The sequence below is a fragment of the Dendronephthya gigantea genome, unplaced genomic scaffold (genome assembly GCF_004324835.1).
Source record: "Dendronephthya gigantea isolate DGI-Jeju-01 unplaced genomic scaffold, DenGig_1.0 000027F, whole genome shotgun sequence".
NCBI lineage: Eukaryota > Metazoa > Cnidaria > Anthozoa > Malacalcyonacea > Nephtheidae > Dendronephthya > Dendronephthya gigantea.
Genome location: NW_021163037.1, coordinates 1,676,469 through 1,702,670, shown reverse-complemented (window position 1 = coordinate 1,702,670; position 26,202 = coordinate 1,676,469). Strand labels below are relative to the sequence as shown.

Here is a 26,202-nt window from a genome sequence, read left to right as displayed (position 1 = left end):
TGCATGAGATGCATGCATGCAAATATTCATACACTATATATACTCAAAACAAAAACAAATAAATTTCTCAATATATTTCTCTTACAGGTGTCCTCTGTTATAGTACAGGTATGTTTTAGAAAATGACGATTTCTCTATCCTTATGAACAATGAGCAGTGCCGTATATTTAGGGCTTTTTCTTTTCTGAGTGTTACAGACAGTGAATAATTTAAAATGGATTGCCTTAATTTATTGGACTGATTTTTTATTGGTTAAAACAACTAATATCATGGTTAAAACAATCAATTATTCAGTTGTTTTTACCAAATAAAATTGTGATAAAAAAGTGATGAATCTAAGAGGAAATTCGAAATAGACCAATCAGCAAATTTGCATACATTTTCAGTAAGTAATCCAATCAGAATACATAAATACTGACGACTTCCGCTAAAAAATGACGTTATCATTTAACATCAAGTACTAAAAATTTGGGCATTCTGATTGGCTTAGCCTGAGAAATGTAAACAAATGTGCCAAATAGTCCAAAATGAAATTCCTCCTTAATCTAAGGCAATTTAAATTCGTTTCTTGTTTTACTTACGCATCTCTTTTACAGTGATATTCTGATAAATTCGTTCCAGGAACCAAGTGGTTCGAAGATAATGAAGTGGACTGATGTTGAACTACACGATGGTAGGTTGTAGGTTCATATACGACTTGCATGCATGCAGGCTTGGTTCAATTCCACACAATGAAAACCGCACCTAAAAAGACGTACACTATAATAACTGTAATTAGTCAGTTAACCGTAGGAAACTGCAACAAACCTAAAAATCTACTCTCATAGTGATCCTCTTTCCAGCTGAAATGGAATTAATGTCTTGGTCAATATTTCAAAATTTATTTCTCTATATTATATGTTTGCGGTCATCAGCTAATTGTTTTATCTGCGGCTCTTTCTGACATCAGTGACATGCACTGTCTGCTTGACCTCTTTCTATTCAAAAAGTAAAAGAAAAAAGTTAATGGCTCGACTCTTTCCACCAATCAAGGTTAAATGTTGTGAATTGACAGTATGAAACAAATATAAAAGTAACGACTGCATAAAAAATTTTGTGGGCGCATGTCTAATACTTTGTGTTGTTTACTTTTCCATTTCTTTATTGCATATCTAACCCGAAAAAGTTTGGAAAAATAGTCGTGCTGTACAACTATGATTTAGCACTAAGTTGATATGATTTGTCAGTTATAATTCGTTTTATTATTTATCATCAATATTATCTTCCTAAAACAAGCCGTAATAAGGACAAATTCCTTTGACTATCGTTGAAGTATTTCTCTTTCATCGTGAAGTATACTGAATTTATTGCACTTCTCTATCCTGCGAATACTTTGCCAACGGTTTTGAGCTATATTGACTAAGAGAATAATTCAGTAGCAACTAGCTAATAAAGCAATGTAATTATAAAGCCTAATCTGCATGCTATATGCCCTACATTCAGAAATTAAATTGTATGTGTTATAAAACGCACTTAGGAATTGCAGGATTAAGTCTTAACCTATCGAAAGAACCAGTTCTAGGAAAGTGGAAAATACAAGCAACTATCGAGGTAAAGTTTATGTTCATTATAATATCTCCTCCAGGGGGGTGGTTGGAATAAACCAATAACATATCCTGTAGTGAATTCGTTGATGATTTACAATACTGATTTTCAATTGTGGTTGACCAATGCTGTTAAGTCTTGTAAAAAGTTAACTACATTCTCATATAACAAGGTCTTAAAATATATGTGATAGTATATAGAATAAAATAAGAAACGACCAGTGTAAACGACGTTTAGCAGCTAGGGAAATCTATAGACATGTGGTCTATAATAATTCTCAGCAAGGTGTCACTGAAGCGCATCCTTGCAAAAATCAATACATCAATAGTTGATGTGGGTATGCATGATCTGGCTTAGCCTCGTGGTTAAGAAGTTTATTTAACATCTAAAAACAATTTATCTTTTAGGGAATAACCGCTACAAAGAATTTTGAAATAGAAAAATACGGTAATGCTTTTTGTCAAATCATTAACAATTATTGAATTCGATTTTCACATAATAGAGTCTCTCGTCATGCACAACCTTTCTTCATATCATATATGAAGACCGAATTGTTTAATTATCACTTCAAAATAATGAAAATTATAGCTCTTTTCGCCAGTGTTAATTTATGTTCTTTCACAAATTTTGCTCCTTTGCTCCATTAAAATCTATTGCATGCAAAGTTTTTAAAAAAAATCAAAAATGCATTTGATATGTTGAAATCCGCAACCAACTATAATACTTACGCACGGCATAGCACCGTTCTTCAAATGGATAGGAAAAGATTTTGAAGCTTTTTGAAGCTTCGTTATGGTCATTATTCGCATAATACCTATATATCGTTCTAATACCGTTTGAGTCAACGCTCTAAATTTCAATTTTATTGTGACGATATATTTCTATGAAGCTCACCATAGAAACTTCGTCGCAATTATATATTGCTCACCTTATTTTATAGCGAGTAAGCATCAAATGTTCAGTTCATTTAAAAAATTGGGAAATTCGACAGACCGAAATTCACAGTAAAATTTTATTGCCATATAAACTCACAGTAGTAAAAGAAACGTCATGTTTACCTGTCGGTTTATTGTAATATGTAGCCAGTGGCGTAGCCAGCCTGAAGATTTTGTCCCGCTATGTAAATTTCGAATTATTATAATTATTCATGTCTTTAGAAATTTATTGTGTCACAGTCAGTGAACACTAAAATATTAGCATAGCGGGACAAATCGCCAGGCTGCATGGCTACGCTACTGTATGTAGCTAGTGTTGTAGAATATCTCCCGTGCAAAAATTGAATTTTCAGTTTTTAGCCCCAGATCCTAGTACTGAGAAATATCCTCTCATCTTCTCTCACCGCAGGCAACGTATTTTCGACAATCTATAAATAAAACCAATAAATACGACTTTAAATGTTTCCGTTAAAAAGTATATAGCTATTTCAATTATGTATTTCTAGTGTTGATACCTTCCTAACAATGTTTTTCATGCTATGATGGCTAGAAAATTAAATGACCATATATAGTCGTATCAAAAATTGCTGGTCAAAAACCACATTTGCAATAGTAGGACTCTACTAAATTTTATTATGGAATTTAAGATGCATCAAATTGATACGCGGCATGCATGTATTAATTCATCGAAATGAAGTTACTTAGTAGCTACATGCCGTTATTTCCACAGTCGCAAGGCAGACACATCGTTGAAATCAAGCCAATTTTTTAATAGTTATTAATAATTAACAATCTCACTATTTTTTTTACATTTTAGTTTTGCCCAAATTTGAAATAAAAATCGAATTCCCTCCTTACCTCGCTAAGGATAAAAAAGATATTCCTATTTCTGTATGTGCCAGGTAATTGCCTTTGATATTTATATTTCATATAGTGTTATTTACAATGCATGTATGATGTTTGTATGTACGGATTGACATTTATAATTCATTAGTAATAACTATAGCGTGACTCTGCGTTATATAGGCAGGGGCATTGATCATATTAGGTATACACTGCATTAGTTGTGAAACAGATTTATTCTAGTTAATATATAAACCGTTGCATGCCTTGAATAATTCTAAGAAGTATTTTATTAAAACGTTATATACTTCTTTTTTTAAGTTATACATATGGAAAAGATGTTACAGGAGTGCTCAAAACCCAATTATGTCTTGTGGGTAATTTTGCGGCGTCGTCGTGGTGGTGGTGGACGAGGAATATTCCCAAATTATGTGTGACAGAAGTTAAAAATGTAGGTTTGTACCAGTAATGGTTGACATTTCAACCAGAAGTGCATTCAAATGGTTCATGTAGATTCCCCGCGCAATTCTAAATGATGAAGCAATCGTATTCTTAATTAAGTTAGCAAGAGCAAGGTTTTTCTTGACCATGCTCGTACACAGGCGCTTTAGATGGGAATAAATATAGCCATACTACAAGTTTTTATATAGATCAGTGGCTAATCCTAGTGAACACGCAGGAGATTTTGGGGATGAAGAGGGGAAAGAAGCAGATTACACATGTTACATTCCAATATAACCAGGGAGCAGCGTGGCAGCTAGCGTCTTCAAACAACTTAGCATCAAATGTGGTATAACAACTGCCTAAAATATACAAAAACACTTCTCTACCTTTCGACCTGAGGACCTTCGTCAGGAGAGTATGAAAATAAATAGTGGAGAACACATGTTTTTTATAGGCACAAAACATGTGTTTTTGAAAGTGTTGTTTGAATTGTGAAAAGACAAATATCAATATACACTATAAAACTTTTAAGGTTGACTGCAATCACAGAATAAAATAACATTTTGTAGTGTTTTAATGGTTTGAAGCTCGAGTTCTAAACATTTGCTTAATTGCTGCAAGAGTCCATAAACTACTTTCCTAATGGCCTAATGCAGCATGACTATTATATAGACTGATTTGTGTCGGGTTAGCTTCGAAAATTGTGTATTTGGTTTTAAATAAAGATATGCAAGTTGCGGCATGCATGTATTTTTAGTATAGTTATTTAAAGCGCCTGGGTACGAGGTTGTGATTAGACTACATAGCTACAGAATGTCGTTTCGTTTATTTTGGCTTTGAGTGTGCTCTTAAATAATGTTTTGAGGTTTGCATATGAATGTGGTACAATTAACAAAAGTTTCGTTTACGTTTCTGTATTAAAATTCAAGTCTGTATACACGACACTGTTATCGGTTGCCATACGAAGTTTTGGACTTTTTTATGAAGTGTTGTTATATGCAGCTATATAAAAATTTAAAATCCGTCGAAATCCTATGCCATCACAGTTATTAGAATAATATTATACATGGTTTGGAGTCTAGATGGAAGTACAATACAACTCATTATATCTGTGTTATTGTCCAGGGGCCAGTTGTTCAAAAGCCGGTTAACGCTAACCCAGGGTTAAAAATGCCTAACCCAGGCTTAAATTTTAAACCTTGGTTGATTTGCGTTGCACAAAGCTCGGTTAGCGTTAACCCTGGGTTAAAATTGATAAAAAATTAACCCTGCTAGCTAGGTGGGTTAACTTTTTAACCCTGGGTTAACTTCGATTCAAAATGGATGAATAAGGAGCTGAAACACGCAAACACGTATAATTCGTCATGAATTTTACACTTTTGAAAGGTTTTAGGAATAATTTCGACAGCAAAGAATTATTTAAGTTTGACTTCGTTCGGTTTCAGCTGATGTATTGATTTATTTATCTTCGCTTCAATGCAATACATGCACGATAAATGAATACAACCGTACAAATTGGAACATCGTAATCGAAATATTTGTTTCGGATGCCAAAATTCGATTCTTTTGATTGGCAGCAAGTGGTAAGGCTACGTTTGTTCCTGAATTTTGAATAATCAAAGAATGCCTGAAATTTAAAATAGATTGTTTATAATTTCCTTAATTTTATTTCACATCGACATTGTTTATCATACAAAATAGCCTTTCATTTCGAATCTTTCCAAAATTTCATGCACGGAAATTGCTGTTCAAAACAACGTCCCTGCGACCCTGCCCTCACGGCATATAATCTTTCAACTGACAATATATCCTCGTCGGGTAAAGTTTTGACGCTCGTTTATTGACCAATCGAAAACGTTCTTATATCCAATTTAGTCCTTAAAATACATTTAATCTTAGGTTAAATATTTTAACCCTTGGTTAACTAACCCTACCTTGTTCAAAATACAATAGACACGTTGCGAATAGGGAACAATTTTTTGCATAAATGTTCCCCGACATAGTTAATGAGTTCTGTAGAGTTCATACTTTATTGCATTAGAAGTTCTCATTGCACTTTCATCTTCATTGCTCTTTACTACATTACAAGTTCTATTGTACTCTTATGTAGTCTTTAAACCCCCATATATTCTATTAACTGTGCTGCCATGGATGCGGTCGATGTTGGATCGGGCTAGCTGGCAGGGGCGGCGGAACAAGGGGGGCTAGGGGGGCTAAAGCCCCCCCCAGAAGTAAAAGTGGGGGGGCTTAGCCCCCCCAAAAAATTTCATGAAGAAAGCCAGAACGGGAGAGCAAATATACAAACTAAGTTACCACGAAGTCGTCAAATTAATGCTCGCCGGCGTATTAAATGCTAATAAGATATCCTATATTGTAATACGGATCAAGTGAATGTAAATTGACTTTCTTTGATCTTTCATAGTTGTCTTTAACAGCAGAATATTCGTGGTTGTATATTGTTATTATTTTCGGACCGCCATTTTGTTTGGAAATTATTTTCAGAATTTGAGAGATGATTTTCCAAATGTAGGAGTCTAGGAGATATCACTACACGCGCTGTGGCGTTTTCAGTTTGTGTTTGCCCATGAAAAACTACGATGAAAGTGGCAAGTAACACTCTGAAATGGCCATTTCCGAAGATCTAGAGCATTGAAATTCAAAAAAAATTTCGCTCGGCGCCAACCATGGTGGCGCCTGGTGATATTAGCCCCCCCAAAATATATTATGTTCCGCCGCCCCTGCTAGCTGGCCCGGAACGTTAGGAATTTAACTCAATCGTAAATCATTTCGCAAAGTGACTCAGTCGTAAGTCATTTTGATAAAGCGTATCATGAACTACATACAAAATGACTGCACAAAAAACGATAAATGCTTGGTTTGAAATGGCGAGGAGTTGTTGCATGCATGCATGTATTTCTAATAAAGATCACCTACAATACTCCAGAAATAACCTATAACACTGCGGTTGCGGTTCGTTGCGCTCGACCGATAGAAACAGCCGTCGGCCGCAAGGGAAAAATACGATCCGGTTGCCGTTCGCTTCCGAAACGGAGTGGTATGAGCTGCTGAGAACGACAACACATTAGTCAAATCGGTCGAACTGCGGGGCGACCGAGATTCGACCTCGGTCGCCCCGCAGTTCGACCTCGGTTTGACTGAGGTTTGACCTATGTTAACCGCGGTTTTTCTTAGGTTATTTCTGGACAGTACTGCATGCACGTATATTAAATTGGTTGTCTCAGATGCATTATTAATTTTAACCAATATTAAGAGTCCACTTTATACTTAATATAACCAATGTTTCAATCGTTGATCTCTTAACATCGTTCAAATAAAATAGGTGTAGAAATAGATTAATAAATCTGGGACAAAAAACTGTTTAACATTCATTTTAACAATCCATTTTAGAACTAATATATGCAAAGCTATATTTCATGTTTTTTGTTTGTCTTTTCAGCTAACAGGGTGTCAAGAATATGATGCTTGGAAGTTACTTATTGAGCCAAATAGGTGGAATTACCCGTACCGTTACTTATTTCAATACAACAGTTATCGTGTCCGTATTCAGGCAATTTTTACCGAAACATCGACTGGGATCACAAGAGAAAACATTGCTACTTCATCATCCTCAAAACGTTATTCAAAACAAATCTCCTTTCTTGAACTTCCTAAAAAATTTAAACCTGGTTTACCCTTTCGATTCGAGGTATGTTTTAGATTGTATTATGCCGTAATTGCAATTTAAATTATTAATTAGATTATTAAATTTAAATAAGCATTTGAAATAAACGATAGTATTTTTAGTTATTCTCATCATTATATATATATAGTTAAGTCGAAACATGTTTGCTATGAAAAAATTTATCAAATACTTAATTGCTCTTGTGCTAAACAGATCAAAGGTTAAATTTTAATTATTTGAATTATTAATTATTAATTATTAATTACAAAAATCATATTTTTTTAAAAACGTGCCTATACCACTCTGTAAAAACAGATTGTTAAAAGAACTAATTTGAAAATGGTTGTCTCAGATTCAATTCTTTTTCATCTGTTCTGTTTGGTAAAAGCAACCAAAATATTGGTTGTTTTAACAGGTTTTTAGTGATTTAAACCAATAAAAAAGATTGGTGCAATAAATGAATGAAACAATTTTAAATTAAGTATAAAAACATTTAAGTACGTGTTGCGAATAGCTGGCGAATGGAAAATAGGAGAAAATAATAGTGGTGTTTGACATCAGTTTTGAATAAACCATGATTTTCTTGGGTTATTGCGAATAAACCACGATTTTCATGGGTTATTGCGAATAAATTATGATTCGCGTGATCTGTTGCCAGGCAACAAGAAACCACGTGATTGATTTTGACCAATTGCGTGAGTAGATTTAGGCCAATGCACGAAGATTGTGTATTAATATTTGATATTCTACTCACGCAATTGGTCAAAATTAATCACGTGGTTTCTCGTTCATTGTATGGTCAGCGCGTGGGTTTTTTTGTTAACAAAATGCTCACAACCGTCTCTAACCCTTAAATAATAATCACGTTGCATGATGAAAATAATAACCACGAACAGACTAACCAACGGATTTTCTTCTCTTTTAAGATCAAAATTTCATATCTTGATGGAAAACCAGTGACTGATGGTGATGTTCTTTTATCGATCTCAGGAAAACGTTTTTACAATCGCGCTTATAAGACGTTAATGATTAAAAATTATTCCGTCAAAAAGGGTTTAATAGCAGTTAGCTTCGAAGACATGCCGCATGATACAGAATACCTAAGTCTTAGGGTAAGTCCATCCTCTTCAAAAGTCAGTTATTGTAGATGCTTAAAAATGTAAGAATTTTTTTAGATTTCAAGAATATATGTAAAATAGACTCGTTAAACATTCGTCTTAATGCGCAAACATGCTACGAATGCAAATCGGCCTATAACTTCGTCCTGCATCATGCAATTCTGTTAAGGTAAAGTTTGTTTTTAACTCATTAGTAGCAACCTTATCAATTTTAGGCTACCTACGGTATCATCAGTTCATTTGCTTATTCAAACGCTTGGTATTCTCCAAGTCTGAGCTATTTGCAACTTATTAAATCACAGCGGTCCCCAACAAAGGTAAACTTCAACTTGTACTGTGTTTTCATATCGCAAATTTTTGAAGGGAAACGAAGAATATATAGAATATTCTCAATAAAGAATATTCCGCTCTTCCCGGTAATTTCTTTTACTATCCCCTATATATACACCCGTTTGCAAAATTGCAAAAACGTTGGCCGCAGATAGATATATAGATAGATACCCGAAATCTAATTAGAATTGCATATGTTGTGTAATATGATTGAAATCCCATGCAAATGTAATCATATGCAATTCTAATTAGACTTCGAGTATCTATCTATCTATATCTGCGGCCAACGTTTTTGCAAATGGGTGTATATATATATATATATATATATATATATATATATATATATATATATATATATATATATATGTATGTGCTATATGCTATATGTGTGTTTAGATTGGAAGTCAAGGCGCTTTGAAGGTTTCATACACAGTTCGTTATGATGCAGCAAAAATCACAAGCTTTCACCACACGGTAATGAATTAAATACTTGACTAATTCAATTGTTTTTCAATGTGTTTAAAAACGAACTTTCTCTAAGCCTCATTTATATGTAATAATAGTTTTTAATAACGACCAGAAGGCTTTCTTAAAATCAGATTTTAATGCAATGCTTCGACGGTTTTTTATTGCGTAAATGTAACCTAGCTGATGATGGAGTAAACTCCGAAACGTTCTAACCATTTAATTAAAATTTTATATTAAGAAAGCTTTCTTGTGGTTATTAAAAACTATCAACTCAATTTTATTACTCTAGACTATAAACCCATGACTATATGCAAGAGGATTTTTCCAGGCAGAACTAGACTACTTCACCAACATAAAAATTTCAAAAAAATTTGATTTAATAAATCAACTACGTTTTAATGCACGATTACTTTATATACGCGGGGTTTTTTGACACTTAGTGTCGGAGCACACATAGTTCATATATTCATTTACAAGCACAGCGAGCAAAAAAGCTGTGAGATATATTGCGACATGTGTACATCATATTTCAGAAAAATATAACTTTAAAATGTGAGCAAAGCCTCACTGGAATCGATGACCAAATTACATCGTTTTAAGGTCGAAAACACAAATCCAGTCGCCGTTTGTATTACCATATTTATCATTTTTAACTGATCTAAATCATAAGTTAGGGTCATATTTCCTGACGGTTTATGGTTTGTGGCAATGGCGTAGCCAGCCTGCCGACTTTGTCCCGCTATGCAAATTTCAAAAATTATTAAACTCTTTAGAAATTCGTTTGTTTTCAAAGTCAATGAACACCAAAATATTGCCAGGCTAGCTTCGCCACTGATTTGTGGGCTCTGACTTTGCATGATATTAACAAAGAAAGCATAGAGACCTTGCACCGGACGTGACCCGCAGAAATTGGCAAAAAACTTTAAGATGCGTGATGATTATTACTTTTCTTATCAAGATTATGTGCAAAGGAAATCTGGTATCAACTGGAGTTACCAAAATACGTCTAAATTCTTTACACTCAAACAAGACACTCGAACACAGCTCACCACCACCTATTACAACTTTAGGCCCATTTATCCATCCTTTTACGACCATATCAGCTCCAGCTGTTAAAGAATTTGAGATTAAATTCAACATTACCCAACAGATGGTCCCTAGTTGTAGAATTCTTGTGTACTATGTCCGGCCAGATAGGGAGACCGTTGGTGATAGTATTGTTTACGACATTGAGGACAGACTTGAAAACCAGGTAAAATATATGTCATACAAATTGAATTGAATTCAAATTTCCATTAAATGAACTGTTTTGGTTTACATATGTACCCAGTCTCTTAACTATATACAAGAAAATTAGATAGGAGTTTCAGATAATTACTCTAATTACGTTAGCAATGCGTTAGCTACTTGCGATAATTTTTAACGCGTTGTTGAAATGAGATTATTGGGGAACCTAAGGTAAGACAAAAATAAATATGAAAAATTGTCATAACTTTACTAAGTTTACACTAAGTCGCTTCATGCGTGGAAATCGTACGGGCTTTTGACTTTTCTAAAGATATAATGTGATGAAACTTTTATTTATATATTTGTAGGTATCGGTAGACTTTGCGGAAAAACAAAAGAGACCTGGTGAAAAAACCAAGATGATCATAAAGGCAAAACCTGGATCTCGTATAGCAATTTCTGCCTTGGATAAAAGTGTTTTACTTTTACGAAACGCAAACGACTTGAAGAAAAGTGAGGTACGTACGGAACAGCTAGGATAAATGGGCAGTTAGCTAGGCCAATTTTAATCTTGGCAAAAAACTAGCTATAATAGAATTTAGTCAAAAATAATAAAGTGGGAATTCCGAATTAGGACAACCTGGGGGAGAAATGTTGTCAAATATTCTTACTTATTTAATATTATTTAATATTATTTAATATTATTTAATATTATTTAATATTATTTAATATTATTTAATATTATTCAATATTATTTAATATTATTTAATATTATTTAATATTATTTATTATTATTTCATATTATTTAATATTATTTAATATTATTTAATATTATTTAATATTATTTAATATTATTTCATATTATTTCATATTATTTCATATTATTTTATATTATTTCATATTATTTCATATTATTTCATATTATTTCATATTATCTCATATTATTTCATATTATTTCATATTATTTCATATTATTTCATATTATTTCATATTATTTCATATTATTTCATATTATTTCATATTATTTCATATTATTTCATATTATTTCATATTATTTCATATTATTTCATATTATTTCATATTATTTCATATTATTTCATATTATTTCATATTATTTCATATTATTTCATATCATTTCATATTATTTCATATATTTCATATTATTTATATCATATTTATTTTCATTATTATTTCATATTATTTTCATATCATATTATTCATATTTTTCATATTATTTCATATTATTTCATATTATTTCATATTATTTCATATTATTTCATATTATTTCATATTATTTCATATTATTTCATATTATTTCATATTATTTCATATTATTTCATTATTTCACATTATTTCATATTATCATATTATTTCATATTATTTCATATTATTTCATATTATTCATATTATTTCATATTATTTTATATTATTTCATATTATTTCATATTATTTCATATTATTTCATATTATTTCATATTATTTCATATTATTTCATATTATTTCATATTATTTCATATTATTTCATATTATTTCATATTATTTCATATTATATCATATTATTTCTATTATTCATATTATTATCAATCATTTAATATTATTTCATAATATTTCATATTATTTAGTATTATTTCATATTAAATAATATTGAATACTGCACTCATTAGATAAATTAGCCTACCAACAGCATGCAGGAAATGTTAATTATACTTATGTACAGCACTTTAAATTTCATCTTATTATTTTAACCATACACTTTGTCAATATGTGGCATTAAGAAGAAAGTTTTCCGCGCAGAAGCGTAGCCAGCCCGACAATTTTGTGTAGCTGTGCTAATATTTTGGCGCTTATTGATGTGAAAACAATAAATTCCTAACGGATAATGATAATAACATAAAGGTCTGTTCACACGAACCAATATTGTTTGATTCAATTCACTTCTGATGGATGTTTTACAGTCTGTTGTCTTATGATGTTTATGGGCAGCTAATGCACTGAAGCCAATGCAGTACTGCTTTATCCATAACAGACCTTATTCCATACGTCAGAAGTGAATTGGATCCAACAAAATTGGATCGTGTGAACAGACCTGAAAACTTGCATGGCAGGACTACATCGTCAGGCTGGCGACGCCACCGTTTCGAGGTATTTGCCCAGCCAGAATATCCCTATGCGACCCTGGGGGTGAATTGGTAGCGCATCGTTGCCATAGCGACCAATACTGACCAATACTGACTAAAATGGGCAGCAGGCATAATTTTGCGTCATAAATTTTAGGTCATGGGCATTTTAAATCGACAAGATGTTAGTCCAATCGAAAGATACTTGGGGAACTGCGACAATTATTGGTCAAAACCTTTTATAGGTGATGCTTCTGAAGCGTTTAATGTGAGTATAACAGTCGTGAATCGTTTTACAAGTTGTATCAGAAAAAGAGTAATAAAAGAGCAGTTGTTTAGCATTAATTCCGGCGTTACCTTTCATGAAAGAAGGGAATAATTAATACCTCCTTTTCGCTTGTTTACATAAAAGCCCGACATCAACACTATATCTTACATGAGAAGAAGCGAATGACACTTTACTTACTCGTTAATTATAATAGCTCAGCTCGAATTATAATAGAACATGTTTTAACTGCCGAAGTGAAATTTTGTTATCGTTAGCACTTTTGGAAGGTTTCGCATGGTTTCGCGGCTGGTCCGCTAATATATTGCGTCACAATTATTTTACTTTATGCAGAAACGGTTAAATAAATTGATAGAAAATGATCATCAATTTGATTAATTGGAATAATCAATCATAATATGTGTAAACAAACGCTTTGTTAACATTTTAAACCGTTACATTCCTGCAAATATTACAAACTGCCTGCATTTCTTTCACCATAATATTATCCATGATGATTTTTCGGTATGGGCGTGAAACGTTGAATGGTAACACTTTTACGCAAGCGCGAAATTTAAACCAAAGAAAACTGGTAGTCATCAACATCCTGATTGTCTAAAACAAAAAGTTCGAATTCCCACAACAACATCTGCACTTTGACAATGTGATCTGTCAAATCAATCTTTGCATTTATTATTAAGCAATTCTTCTTGGGCAGTTCATTTACCAATCTAATTTGATTTCGTTTCTTGAAGTATACTGGTTGGTCAGTGAATCGGAAGTGCATGAGGTCTTTTTTCGGAGAGTTTTCAAAATATTTGCCACTGACGAGCTTCGTTAATCAACTGAAAAATGGCTTTTGGCACACACAATAGGCGGAAAAGCTGAGTTCAAAAACATTTATTTTTATTTAGGGTTTACAAAGACAATAAAAAGCGACCGTCAGGCTGTTTAGGATACTGCCATTTTCCACATTCCAAGCATATTTATTAACGTGAAGAATTCATTACAAATTTTCATTCGCCATTTTTAATGTTTAAATAAAACTTTCTATGTAGATGGCAGGTGTTGTATTTCTCTCAAATTTGAACGTTTTTACCCAACCGTGTCGCAGAGGCCATTTGAAAACCACCATTCGAACTTTTTTCGGTAAGAATATATACTAGTGATGGGCAACGGAAGAGGTTATTGATAGACTACGGGAGAATTAGCGCGAAAGGCCGGGCGAGGGTACTAATTCCATCCCCCCTGAATTTAATTACGCCCGCGCAGTGAACTAAAAAAACTAAAACGATAACTTTGCTGCCATCTTGAAGGGTCAGAAATACACCCCATCCTACTTTTCAGTGACAATTGAAGTGGATTTTTATAGCAAAGTTTTGCTAAAACATTTCACTCCCTTGTCCAATAAAGGTGTTTTGCTTGTGTGCGGTTCCCGCCTCAGTATTCAAATTCAGTTTCATCCAACTTCATCATTGGGGTTCATCATCGTTCCAGTTGTATTAGAGTTTACTAACCCAAATGCAAAATTAGCGTGAGTTTAAGAGGATGTGTCGAAACTGGTAACTAGCAAACGTTGCAAACGTGCGATTGGTTCAATGGTTTGCTTCAGCATAACTCCAGTTTTTTTGAAATTATTGTTAAGCTCGGAGTCATCCTTTTTTACACTGTTTTCGAACAAGTATATGAGTAGTTTTGTATTTTAAAGTACGCATTTTGTAAGTGTGATCTGTGGATTTTATTACGATTGACAACTGATGTATCAAAACTTTTTGAAGTTGATCCAGCCCGACAAAATTGTCCTTGATAGGGGATTTCGCTTATACGACTAGAAAGTCAAGCACTCAAAAATTTAATAGCACGGATGCTTTCACTACTTTTGAACAACAATTGAAATAGTGATGTTGCATTTAGAAAATAAACTGCATTTCACAGTAAACTTTTACTGTTGCTTCGAGTACATAACATAGGCGAGGAAATTTGGCATGCATATGCATGTATTTCTAGTACATTATCATTATTATACACTCACTTTTATCGAGTATATTAAGGAAATAATTTTGATAAAAAACAAAAAGTAGCCTAATCCTGTTACATGGATTTATTGGTTATAGGTTCACAAATCCCTAAATGATTTTACTCAGTTTAGCTTATGACTGCGCTGACTCCATCACACGTGCAGTCTCAACGCAGTATCTTTTATAAAATCACAACATCAGATGTATGATACGCTCAGATGTATAAAACACCAACAATCGACATTTGCATTTGTCATGGTTTAATGAGTATCATTATGCAGAATATATAAACACTCAAGTCCAGGTTATACGCATTTTGGTCCCGGCCGTAAGTGCTGTGTCGAATGCAATTCAAACAATAGATATATTCAGATGTTAATCCTCGTTAATTTATATTAACATCTCATTATCCATTGCTCAAATTGCATTCGACACAGCACTTACGGCCGTTTTCCACCTCAAACGTATCGTATTTCATTGTTTTCTGAAAGTCATTAGTTCTGGTCGAATACGTCGGAAACAAAGAAATACGCTACGTTACGCTACGATACGCTACGATACGGTTGAAGTCCGACTCACTTGTGTGACGGAAAAATGACCCTCGTTTCAGTTTTCTTATTACTACGGCATAGTTGTTTCTATCAAATCGAACCTATGCCTGGTAAAGAATAACCACTCAATCAAAAACCTTTTTGCTCCTGAGGTAGTCACGGTACCTCCAAAGATGACCACGAGACCTCCAGAGGTAGTCACGGAATTTCCAGAGGTAGTCACGGAAGCTCCAGAAGTATTCACGGAAGCTCCAGAGGTAGCCACGGCACCTCCAGTGGTATTCACGGAAGCTCCAGAGGTATTCACGGATGCTCCAGAGGTAGTCACGGAAGCTCCAGAGGTAGTCACGGAGGTTTTACATCCGACCACCAGATTGCCAAAAAGAAAGCAGAAGCCAATAAAGAAAGTGGAAGTCCGTAAAGATTTCCCGGAGACGTGGCTTTGGAGGGATGTGAAGTTGAAGTAGGTGCTTCTAAGGCACTGTTTAAACTACACCGGATTCGCATGGTCACGATATCAAAACTAGACATATCAGAGAGAGTTTTATTATCCCAACATGTATGGATAACATGGTTGCTTTACTATGATCTGCCAAATGAAAAAATTTTGGAACAAGAGATACCGTAAAGCAACTTAAGCTGATGTCGTGACCATGTGAATCCGGTATAGTTTAAACGGGTCTTAATAAGCGTGATAATTATTATCTTCAATATTGATGTAACTGACATCATGCATTCACACTTTTACAACATTTAGGTTTTTTTGAGATTCAACTGATTGAAGTTTCTTATCACCAACATATATTGACGTTAAAGTATTATATCGAACATTGGCCGCTCTTTTATTTTTCAGTATTTTTCAATGTTTATGAAACAGTGAGTTTACAGTCCTCCTTTTGTGATGATTCGAACGTGATTTGAATATGAGGGCGTTGTAATGCGTTAATGCCCAAACTATCATAATGTGGTCTTTTTCAAAGAATAAACTTCTGGCTAATATTGTACTATAGAACTTCTCTCTATATACGATTTAGGAGCAGGACTTACTTCTTGACGAAAGTTTGAACTCAGAAGATCCACACCTTTGAAATATAATCCGAATACAGTTTATTTTAACATAAGTATAAAATTGGTGTAAACAAATTTTTAGAATACGTATAATTAGCTGGTGTCGGTGCTATTTGAAAGCATTTTAGATTATTGGATGTAAACACCTCTTGCAACAAACTTCTTTCACGGCGATACTGGAGCTGAAATATAATAGTCAGAATAGGAAAATTCCAAGAAACGGAGAAACGGAAAATTCCAAGCTGCACGAATTCTATTCCACATGCATGAACTTCTTGCTTGACACCGAACCAAAGGGAGAATGATCGTAGTAAATTCACATGCAAGACCTTACTAAATGCTACGTTTGCATGCATTCTATATTCTGGATCAACATTTCCTCAATTCCGCTTTTTTTGTGTTATCCTAGTGACACATCTGAAATGCAAGTCATGGAGGTGGAAATTCCTGATACCATCACCACCTGGGTGGCAAAAGGTTTTGCTATGTCTTCTGTGTATGGCATGGGGATCTCAGATAAAACGAGATTAAAGGCTTTTCAACCATTCTTTATTCAAATGAATCTGCCGTACTCTGTGATCCGGGGAGAAGAAATACCTATCACTGTTACAATCTTCAACTATCTATCCTCCTGTGTTCCGGTAAGAATTTCTTGTTGCTTGTATTCTTATGACCACTTTCGACTCTCGAATTTAATACTATAAATTAGATCTGGGAAAAAACTTGTGTAAACTTTTATGAGCGTATAAAGATTTTACGAAATAAAAAAAGTTTATTGTGTCGCATTAATCTATAGGAAACAATCTATAAATAGATGCATTCATGTTGTAAATCACTGCATGCAAACACAACTTAAACCGCGTGGAACTGAAATAATTTTGTCTTATTATTACGAAGAACTAAACTTTCTGTGAACTCATCTAAGAACTAATCTTTATTAAAGCATATTAATGAACGAATTTTAATTTCGACGTATTTCGAACGAGTATCAATTTCTATCATGGCATTACCATATTCGCAGCCAGTCACTGCATTTTCCAGCCAAACAAAACTTAGAGTTGCCTAACGGCAGCCAGTAGCTGATTAAATATACAGCACCGGTGCATAGTGAAGAGGCTCTACTGTTCTCTCTCTATACTGTGGCCTTGTAAATTCCGGCCTCTAATTGGTCAAATGACCTCTGATTACTACGCGATGATTAATTCTCTATCATTTTTCAGCTGAAACTCGAACTTAATCGCGAAACTAAGGATTATAGAGTGACGTCATTCTATATTAATAAGTTGTGTGTATGTGGAGATGATGGAATTTCCGTAAAGTTCAAGATAATTCCCAAAAAAGTTGGGAACATTGCAATAAAGGTTACGGCTATAACTTCGGAGGCCCGACTTTGTCCCAAATCAACGATCTACGCCGCTGATGCAGTGAAAAGGAACTTACTGGTTGAGGTATGCTGAGTGAGTATATAACGGAACGTTAAAATGTTTGTATTGCAGTAGGAAAGCAATGAACTGAAATTTTGATAGTCACGGTAACTTTATTGGTGCAGTATTGACTAGATGTAAATCTAGATGTATAAACAAAACGTACATGTAACATTGATGAAGATGTAGATGTGGATGTAGATGTAGATAAAGATGTTGATGTAGATAAAGATGTTGATGTAGATGTAGATGTATAGATCTTGATGTAGATAAAGATGTTGATGTAGCTAGATGTATAGATGTAGATGTAGATGTAGATGTTGATGTAGATGTAGATGTAGATGTAGATGTAGATGTAGATGTAGATGTAGATGTAGATGTAGATGTAGATGTAGATGTAGATGTAGATGTAGATGTAGACGTAGACGTAGACGTAGACGTAGACGTAGATGTAGATGCAGATGCAGATGTAGATGTAGATGCAGATGTAGATGTAGATGTAGATGCAGATGCAGATGCAGGTGTAGGTGTAGATGTAGATGTAGATGTGATGTAGATGTAGATGTAGATGTAGATGTAGATGTAGATGTAGATGTAGATGTAGATGTAGATGTAGATGTAGATGTAGATGTAGATGTAGATGTAGATGTAGATGTAGATGTAGATGTAGATGTAGATGTAGATGTAGATGTAGATGTAGATGTAGATGTAGATGTAGATGTAGATGTAGATGTAGATGTAGATGTAGATGTAGATGTAGATGTAGATAAAGATGTGGATGTAGATGTAGATGTAGATGTAGATGTAGATGTAGATGTAGATGTAGATGTAGATGTAGATGTAGATGTAGATGTAGATGTAGATGTAGATGTAGATGTAGATAAAGATGTGGATGTAGATGTGAATGTGGATGTAGTTAAATGTCGCGTGATGTGTTACTTATGCGCGTTTTTGCAAACTCGGGGCACGACAGGAAAAACTGAGCCCAAGCAAAGAACTAGTCAATTAATCAGCCATTTAAAATTTTATAATAGTAAAGCTGCGGCAATGCACAAAAGACTATATCCCCTGACAAAATAATGTACTTATAATTTATACTTATTTATTTAATAGCCCGAGGGAATACAGCAAGACTATACAGAAGGAATCTATTTTTGCGCTGAAAACGGTATTCTGTCTACTTTCTGTCTCGCGAACTTCAAACAGTATAGGGATGCTGAAAAAAATATCCTAGATATTTTGGAAATAGCTTATTTTGAGCTAAAGTCTTTAAATATCTTTCCTTGTTTTTTTTTTATTTTTCCATAACATGGCAAAATTAATTCAAACTTTACATGATTATACATGCATATTTTTACCAATAGACCCGAAAAACGAGATGATTGATTTAGTTCTTCCTGAAATCGTCATTCCGGGATCCGTACTTCCACAACTATCAGTCGTTGGTAAGTTTTGGGATAAGCGAATTCCCAACCTTCTGCTATAAATTTAAATCCCAAACATGCATAAAACATTTTTTTATTGTATATTTCTCTTCGACTTTCGAAAAATGATGAAACATGAAATGTATACGCTATCTATAAAGACTACTTATTGTAAAGTCCGACATGTTCGACTTAACAAATAGATTACAATGAACCGTTGTCTGTTCAGTTATAGATACACGGTATGACGTCATATGTGATAAGAACAAAAAAAGTGGCCACGAGCCGCCGGGGCGAGTGGTCACTCTTTTGTTCTTATCACATATGACGTCATACCGTGTATCTATAACTGAACAGACAACGGTTCATTGTAATCTATTTGTTTTATATAATAAAACTGAAAAAAATCCAAAATTAAACCGGTAAAAAGAAAAAAGAAAATTGTTGTGACGTCATTCCGTGCGTCTGTCCTCTTAAAGATCATGGCTCTCGTCCAATGAAATTGCTTGAATTCTTTACGTTATTATATAAATATACTTACAACATGCAGCTGGAAAAAACGTCCCAAATTTCGCGAACTTAGAAAGGTTTGGGTATAAAAAGTTATATATATAAACGAAGTTGGAAGCTTTGATAAATTTGATTATAATCAAATTGTACGCTAGACGCAATAAGAGATTTTTATCATAAAAACCTAATTTTACTTGCATGCAGGCATGCGCGGGTTAAAAAAGAGTAAATTATATAATTATACAGTATACACAACATATTTACAAGATTTTATTTACGAAATTATAATATTTATATACAATTTTGAATATTTAAAATTCCATAATGTAAAAACAATTCTAATTAAAATTTGTTCATTAAATTAAAATAATTAAAAATATAACTATAGTACTATTGGACTAACAATATATAGTTATATATAACAATAGCTTTAAAAATCTAACTAATGCTATGCACTAAGGCACTAACAACAAATGTCGAGTAAATTAACGGCTTTACATATGAATGATTTGTTAATCTTTCCTTTCTTGTCTTAAGATTGAAAAACATCCTGGCTTTCTTAATGGTATATAAGAATGTTCCTTGTGAACAGCTAAACAATGGTTATAATCGTGTGAATAAGTGCGAGTGTTGTTGTAGGGCACTTCTTCATATTTCCGTGATTTAAAAATTGACATTCACCGTGCATTCACGAGCAAAATCAAACTTTCCGTTTTCTGATTTTGGGATGCTTCTTTCTAGCTGTACCTCACAATATTGATTTCACAATTCTGGGATTAAATCGTAACAATAGAACTACTGAACGTTTTCTTTAAAATAACTATTCCAGGGTATCAACTCTTTTTTCTTCAATTCCTATTAGGTGACATCATGGGTCCAGCTCTGTCCAATCTTGACGGATTATTGAGAATGCCCTACGGTTGTGGGGAACAGAATATGGCCAAATTCGCCCCAAATATATATATAATGGATTATCTTACAAACACAGATCAAGTTACTTCGAAAATAAAGGACAGCGCTATTCATTATATGAATTCCGGTAGGTGAAGATATTGAATTGTTTGTATATTAATGCTTCTGCAATCTGATAAATTGAAAATACAGTTGAAATGATCTTTTTTCAATAAGGACATCCAGCTTGTGTACAATTTGCGAACTTAAATGTTGGTTTTCAGGAAAATTATCCTCATCGGATCCGCACCGGATCGAACAATATAGTTTCTTTTGTGCTTAAAACAATTAGGATGAGAACACATGGATATAAAAGAAACTTTTTTGTCCGATTAGTTGCGGTAAACTGTTTTGTGTAGTTGATTGACGATGATTCACGATGCACGATTCATATCAAAATTTTAAACCTGTAGCTCTTTTTGTAATATATCAAAATAGGTCGATAATAGACGCTACAAAATTCTTCATTTAGGGTATCAAAGAGAGTTGAGGTACAAACGAAGAAGTGGTTCGTACAGCGCTTTCGGAAATTCGGACAAATATGGAAGTATGATGTAAGTTCACCACAACATATTCTTCATGCTACTGTATACATTGTTACTCCATAAAACCAGCTCCACTATTTAACAATTAGACAACGAGGCGGAGTTGTCTATGAGCGAATAGTCAACGAGGCGAAGCCGAGTTGACTATTTGCTCATAGACAACGAGGCCGAGTTGTCTAATTGTTTTAGTATAAACTATAACATTAATTTTTCCATTTCTTTAATTTGTGTACAAAATTCTTGTTGGCTTGCAAACCATTCTGAAATTTATTTCGTATATTAAAGGGAAGAAAATATTTTAATTGTTGTTCGCGTAAAATGTTTTAAAATTCAGTTTAAATATAAAAATTCAATTGAGTATACGTTATTTTTATGTATTTTCTTACCCTTAAAAATTGCAATTCCGTATTTTGTTGCTTTTTTTGTTTTTTCTGGTACGGAATTGTCCAACAAGTCGTCCAAAAAATCTTCAGATACTTCGGCGAAACGCGAATTTTCCGCCATTGTTTTGAATTTTGCTACTAGTAGGCTATCACTAATAGCCTACTAGTAGCGTAGCCAATCAGAACGCAGGAAAAGTGATAGCCTATTAGTAAGTTTATACTAATGTGAAATATTCTTGGTAGTTCCTAACAGGATTCCATTATTAACCGAGCGCGAACAAAGAAATAGGAGACCGAACTATTCTTCACCGAATCCGAAAGTGGGAAGTTGAATTAATTTGCGGAAAAGACCAAACATGCAAGAAAGGTCCTTTGACAATGAGTATTTTTGTTAACAATTCACAGAAGCTCCACTTCTATTCCACTGGCAAAAAACCATCCCCATGTAATTACTTAAAATTGTTCTACTATTAATGGCTTTATGCATTTTGCCGAACCGATCGACAGCTAATCAGCGTATGCCATTTAACTTTGCCATGCATATAATAAATAACATTATTACTTTATTTAGAAGAATTTACAGCTTCTGATTGGCTGATAGCCATGTATAAAATGGTCATGTCCAACGTTTGACGTCATAACGTGTGATACGACTTTTTTTTGCACTACGTCAGAACGTGTCATAAATGGTCGTATCCCACGTTGATGACCCAAAGAAGCGGGAATGTGAAATCGACACAAATTCAAGCGAACAAAGTTGTTATTGAATTCGGTTTTTGACGTGATATGAAGAATTATCAAGCCTCAGTTTGTCATTATCAACCCCAGCATTCGGCTTCGCCTAATAACAAATCTATCATGTTCAATCTCATATATTTTTAATATATCATGTTCAATCTCATTTAATAGTTGTTAATAATCAAGCTTCTGTCAATCATGTTCTTAAGGTTAACAGCATTTGTTGTTCGTTCATATGCACGGGCGCAACGATTTATTTTCATTGACGAGGCTGATATTACGCACAGCATCAACTGGTTTTCGACAAAGCAGAGATCGTCCGGTTGTTTCCCAAGTTACGGTCGACTTTTTGATAGATCCCTACAGGTAAAATTTAATATGATTTTCAGTGGCGTAACTAGAACGATAATTGGGGGAAGGTCGCTTTTCGCGCTCTTATTCATCAATGCTCTTTCAGTACAATTCACCTGCCTGTTAGATTGCTGGGTATCTTCAGACTTCATATGGGAATTACCAAAGTAGACTAGGGTACCTGGGGCGGGCCCCTGCAAGATAGGGGTGTTTCAGGCATTATTTTAAATCAATAAAGCTACATAGGTGTGTGAAAATTTCCGGAGACAGACAGCAGAGACGACATTGATTTTAAATTTTTATATTATTGAATTCAGTGGCGTACGGGAGACGATAATTGGGGGGTGCACATATTCATATATTCATGTTAACAGACCTGTAAAGACAATGGACAACATGAATATGTGAATATTTTTGTTGTTGTATTCATTATCAATCAGTGGTGGATTTAGGATAAATTGCATGCCTTATTTTATATTTAAAATACCTTAATAACGACGCTTTTGGGTATTTATTTCTAAAGAATATTTTCACATAAAAATCTACCAATATGATTGCAAGTTAGAACTAATGTAGTTTATTTTGAATTACCCTGGATCCGCTATTCAAAAGCCATCCAACTAAATTTGAACTACCCAATCTTCAAATTTTAGGGTGGTGTCAATAGTGAACTCACCATTACCGCCTACGTAACCATAGCTTTGCTCGAGGCTGGCATTGGTGTTGAGGTAGGTGGTTTTAGTGTATGCACGATGCTCAAATGTGATCATGCAGGAGAAACAAAAAACTCTCCTATTTCTTTCTTTTGGAATTTAAAACTGCCTTTACAATTTATTTAGACAAAAATGGTATCTAAAGCTCTTGATTGCATTACTAAGGAGCTAGATAATGATGTGCACGATTCATATACTACGTCATTAATAACATACACATTGACGTTGGCAAATCATTCGATGGTTGGAATTATGATGGATCGCTTGGATAAAAAGGCTATCTCAAAAGGTGACAGTAACTGAGAAGCTCTAATCTTTGTTTATATATTGTTGGCGTTGCTAAAATTAAATGGCCTATATTATTATAATTTCATTCGAAACAACATTTTCTAGTTCTTTTATAGCCATGCAATTTAGTCATCTTTTGCAATGTCAAAGATGTCTTCAGCCAAGTATTGCCTGTGCTATTTACATTGAATCAATGTTCTAAATTGATTTTAACGATTCAAACATAGATATTCCATTTAGATGATCAACTTTTCTGGTCAAGAAGCAATGTGCAGCGTGGATCGCGATCCGGTGATGTGGAAATGACTGGTTACGCTTTATTGTCGTATCTCAGACGTGAAGATTTTTTCGTAGCTAAATTAAACGCTGTTAAGATAGTTAGATGGCTATCAAAACAGCGCAATGGCTTTGGGGGATTTTCTTCAACACAGGTTAATTGAATATAGAAATGTGTATTGTTAATAACGTCTATCAGCAGTATTTAAATTCCACATTGTACAAAATGTCTTTTCTCAATAAAATCACATACAAGGAATCCTGGCATTGCGACATGAGCCGGCACGTTAAGAAACGGTTTGTTATTGTGGCTTATTAACGGCTTATTTTTGGATTATAGCCGCATAAATAACATGCAAAAGCTAAAATGTTGTCTTTTAAATTCGACGACTAATATGTAATTGTATTTGTTTTTCTTGAGATTTAGCTGGTACATTTATGCAACAATACAATTATGCAACTCCTCGTGCTCAGTGCGCCGATATATTAAAAGGTCTCCGCGAAACGATAGATTGTTTAGTAGTTTCTACCATTTAACATAGGTTACCCGAAAATGTGTTTTTTCATGGCATTAACCACAATTAGCATTTTGATCCGTTATAATTTGCATTACACGAAGTAGCGCACGCACTCATAATTAAAAAATGTCAATGATTTCTTATGTATATTTTATACATGTATATTTTATACATAAGAGATCATTGGCATTTTTTAACAATGAGTGCGTGCGCTACTTCATGTAATGCAAATTATAACGGGTCAAATGCTAATTGTGGTTAATGTCATGAAAAAACACATTTTCGGGTAACCTATGCCATTTAACAATTTAATGAGCTAGTCAAACATGATATGAGGAAATATCATGTTTATAGTGGTAGTCAAGTTCTTTCTGTGCACCGGTTCTGCTCATATAACATAGGAATCTCTGATATAAAAAATTGCCAAATTTCGAACGTTTCGCATTTTTCTCAACATAAACTCTAGTTCGTATTTCATATTTCATATTAATTTAGATGCCTATAGCGAACCTATAATGCAATGTGGCTTCCAATTGTATTTTGAAAGGCAACTTTAAATTATCACCCAATTATTTTTTTACATTCCAATCTAACTTCCACAATGATTCATTATAGTTTACTTTTTGGTTGATTAGGATACCTGTGTAGCGCTACAGGCTCTTTCCGAATTTGCTCAGAAAACATATCATGGTGATTCGTCTTTGAATCTAAGAATATCGACGAATATTGGGGACATTTTTGGACACGATTTTCAGCTCACTGGTGACAATAAATTCATTTTGCAACGAGTGGAAATCCCAAGTGATGCTTTACCAAATCAAATGAATGTAACGGCATCTGGGTCAGGATGTGCTTTGTTTCAGGTATGCGCACACGATTAATCAATAATTCAATGTACATATCAATCAGCAGGCAGCCAATCCCAGGTTTATAGAGAATGGGTGCGGCTAAAACCAAACGAATAGGGAATTGTTATATACATTGTAAACTTTAGGTAGGGATCATTATAGCTATATAACCATGTCCATTATTAATTGAATAGTTGTGCGTTGTGTCCAGGAACTAAAAATAATATAGAAATTATTTGTGCTGATGTGCATATTCCCGTTCGTTAAATCAATAACTGTGATTATATAAAACTGAATTTGTTTCATTAATTCACTTTGTAGCGTAGTCATAACCAATAAATTAAAGGGTGCAAAATAATGTTTAGGCGTCAGTGAAATACAACATTCCTGTGCCGAAGAAACCACCGGCTTTTAAAGTGGAAGTTTCTGTACATCGTAGGGAAGCAACCGCAGACGAAGAAACAACGACTTGCTATCCCTTGCAGTTAAAGATCTTCGCAGAGTAAGTATATCGACTTGTATAGTTTCCCGCCATTTATTACGAACCTTTTTAAAAAGGTTGACATCGTCTGTTATACAATAA

General features: G+C 33.8%; 1 protein-coding gene across 3 annotated transcripts in view; it reads left to right on the top strand.

The window, feature by feature from the left end:
• The window catches only part of LOC114523342 (murinoglobulin-1-like), a 72,690-nt gene that overhangs the window by 41,720 nt on the left and 4,768 nt on the right, over positions 1-26,202 (top strand). For 2 of the 3 annotated variants that reach the window (XM_028544231.1, XM_028544234.1), the window contains 27 exons: positions 88-108; positions 622-673; positions 1,517-1,590; positions 1,992-2,031; positions 3,337-3,421; positions 3,684-3,813; positions 7,264-7,512; positions 8,415-8,600; positions 8,822-8,923; positions 9,333-9,410; positions 10,363-10,656; positions 11,000-11,149; positions 12,906-13,016; positions 14,072-14,162; positions 15,739-16,045; positions 17,060-17,291; positions 17,871-18,098; positions 19,188-19,242; positions 19,439-19,519; positions 20,871-21,047; positions 21,432-21,513; positions 22,835-22,991; positions 23,630-23,704; positions 23,816-23,978; positions 24,218-24,408; positions 25,407-25,634; positions 25,985-26,121. In XM_028544231.1, the coding sequence (XP_028400032.1) occupies positions 88-108; positions 622-673; positions 1,517-1,590; positions 1,992-2,031; positions 3,337-3,421; positions 3,684-3,813; positions 7,264-7,512; positions 8,415-8,600; positions 8,822-8,923; positions 9,333-9,410; positions 10,363-10,656; positions 11,000-11,149; positions 12,906-13,016; positions 14,072-14,162; positions 15,739-16,045; positions 17,060-17,291; positions 17,871-18,098; positions 19,188-19,242; positions 19,439-19,519; positions 20,871-21,047; positions 21,432-21,513; positions 22,835-22,991; positions 23,630-23,704; positions 23,816-23,978; positions 24,218-24,408; positions 25,407-25,634; positions 25,985-26,121 (3,776 nt within the window). The remainder of the gene's footprint in view (positions 1-87; positions 109-621; positions 674-1,516; positions 1,591-1,991; positions 2,032-3,336; positions 3,422-3,683; positions 3,814-7,263; positions 7,513-8,414; positions 8,601-8,821; positions 8,924-9,332; positions 9,411-10,362; positions 10,657-10,999; positions 11,150-12,905; positions 13,017-14,071; positions 14,163-15,738; positions 16,046-17,059; positions 17,292-17,870; positions 18,099-19,187; positions 19,243-19,438; positions 19,520-20,870; positions 21,048-21,431; positions 21,514-22,834; positions 22,992-23,629; positions 23,705-23,815; positions 23,979-24,217; positions 24,409-25,406; positions 25,635-25,984; positions 26,122-26,202) is intronic. The other variant, XM_028544232.1, reaches the window with a different exon arrangement.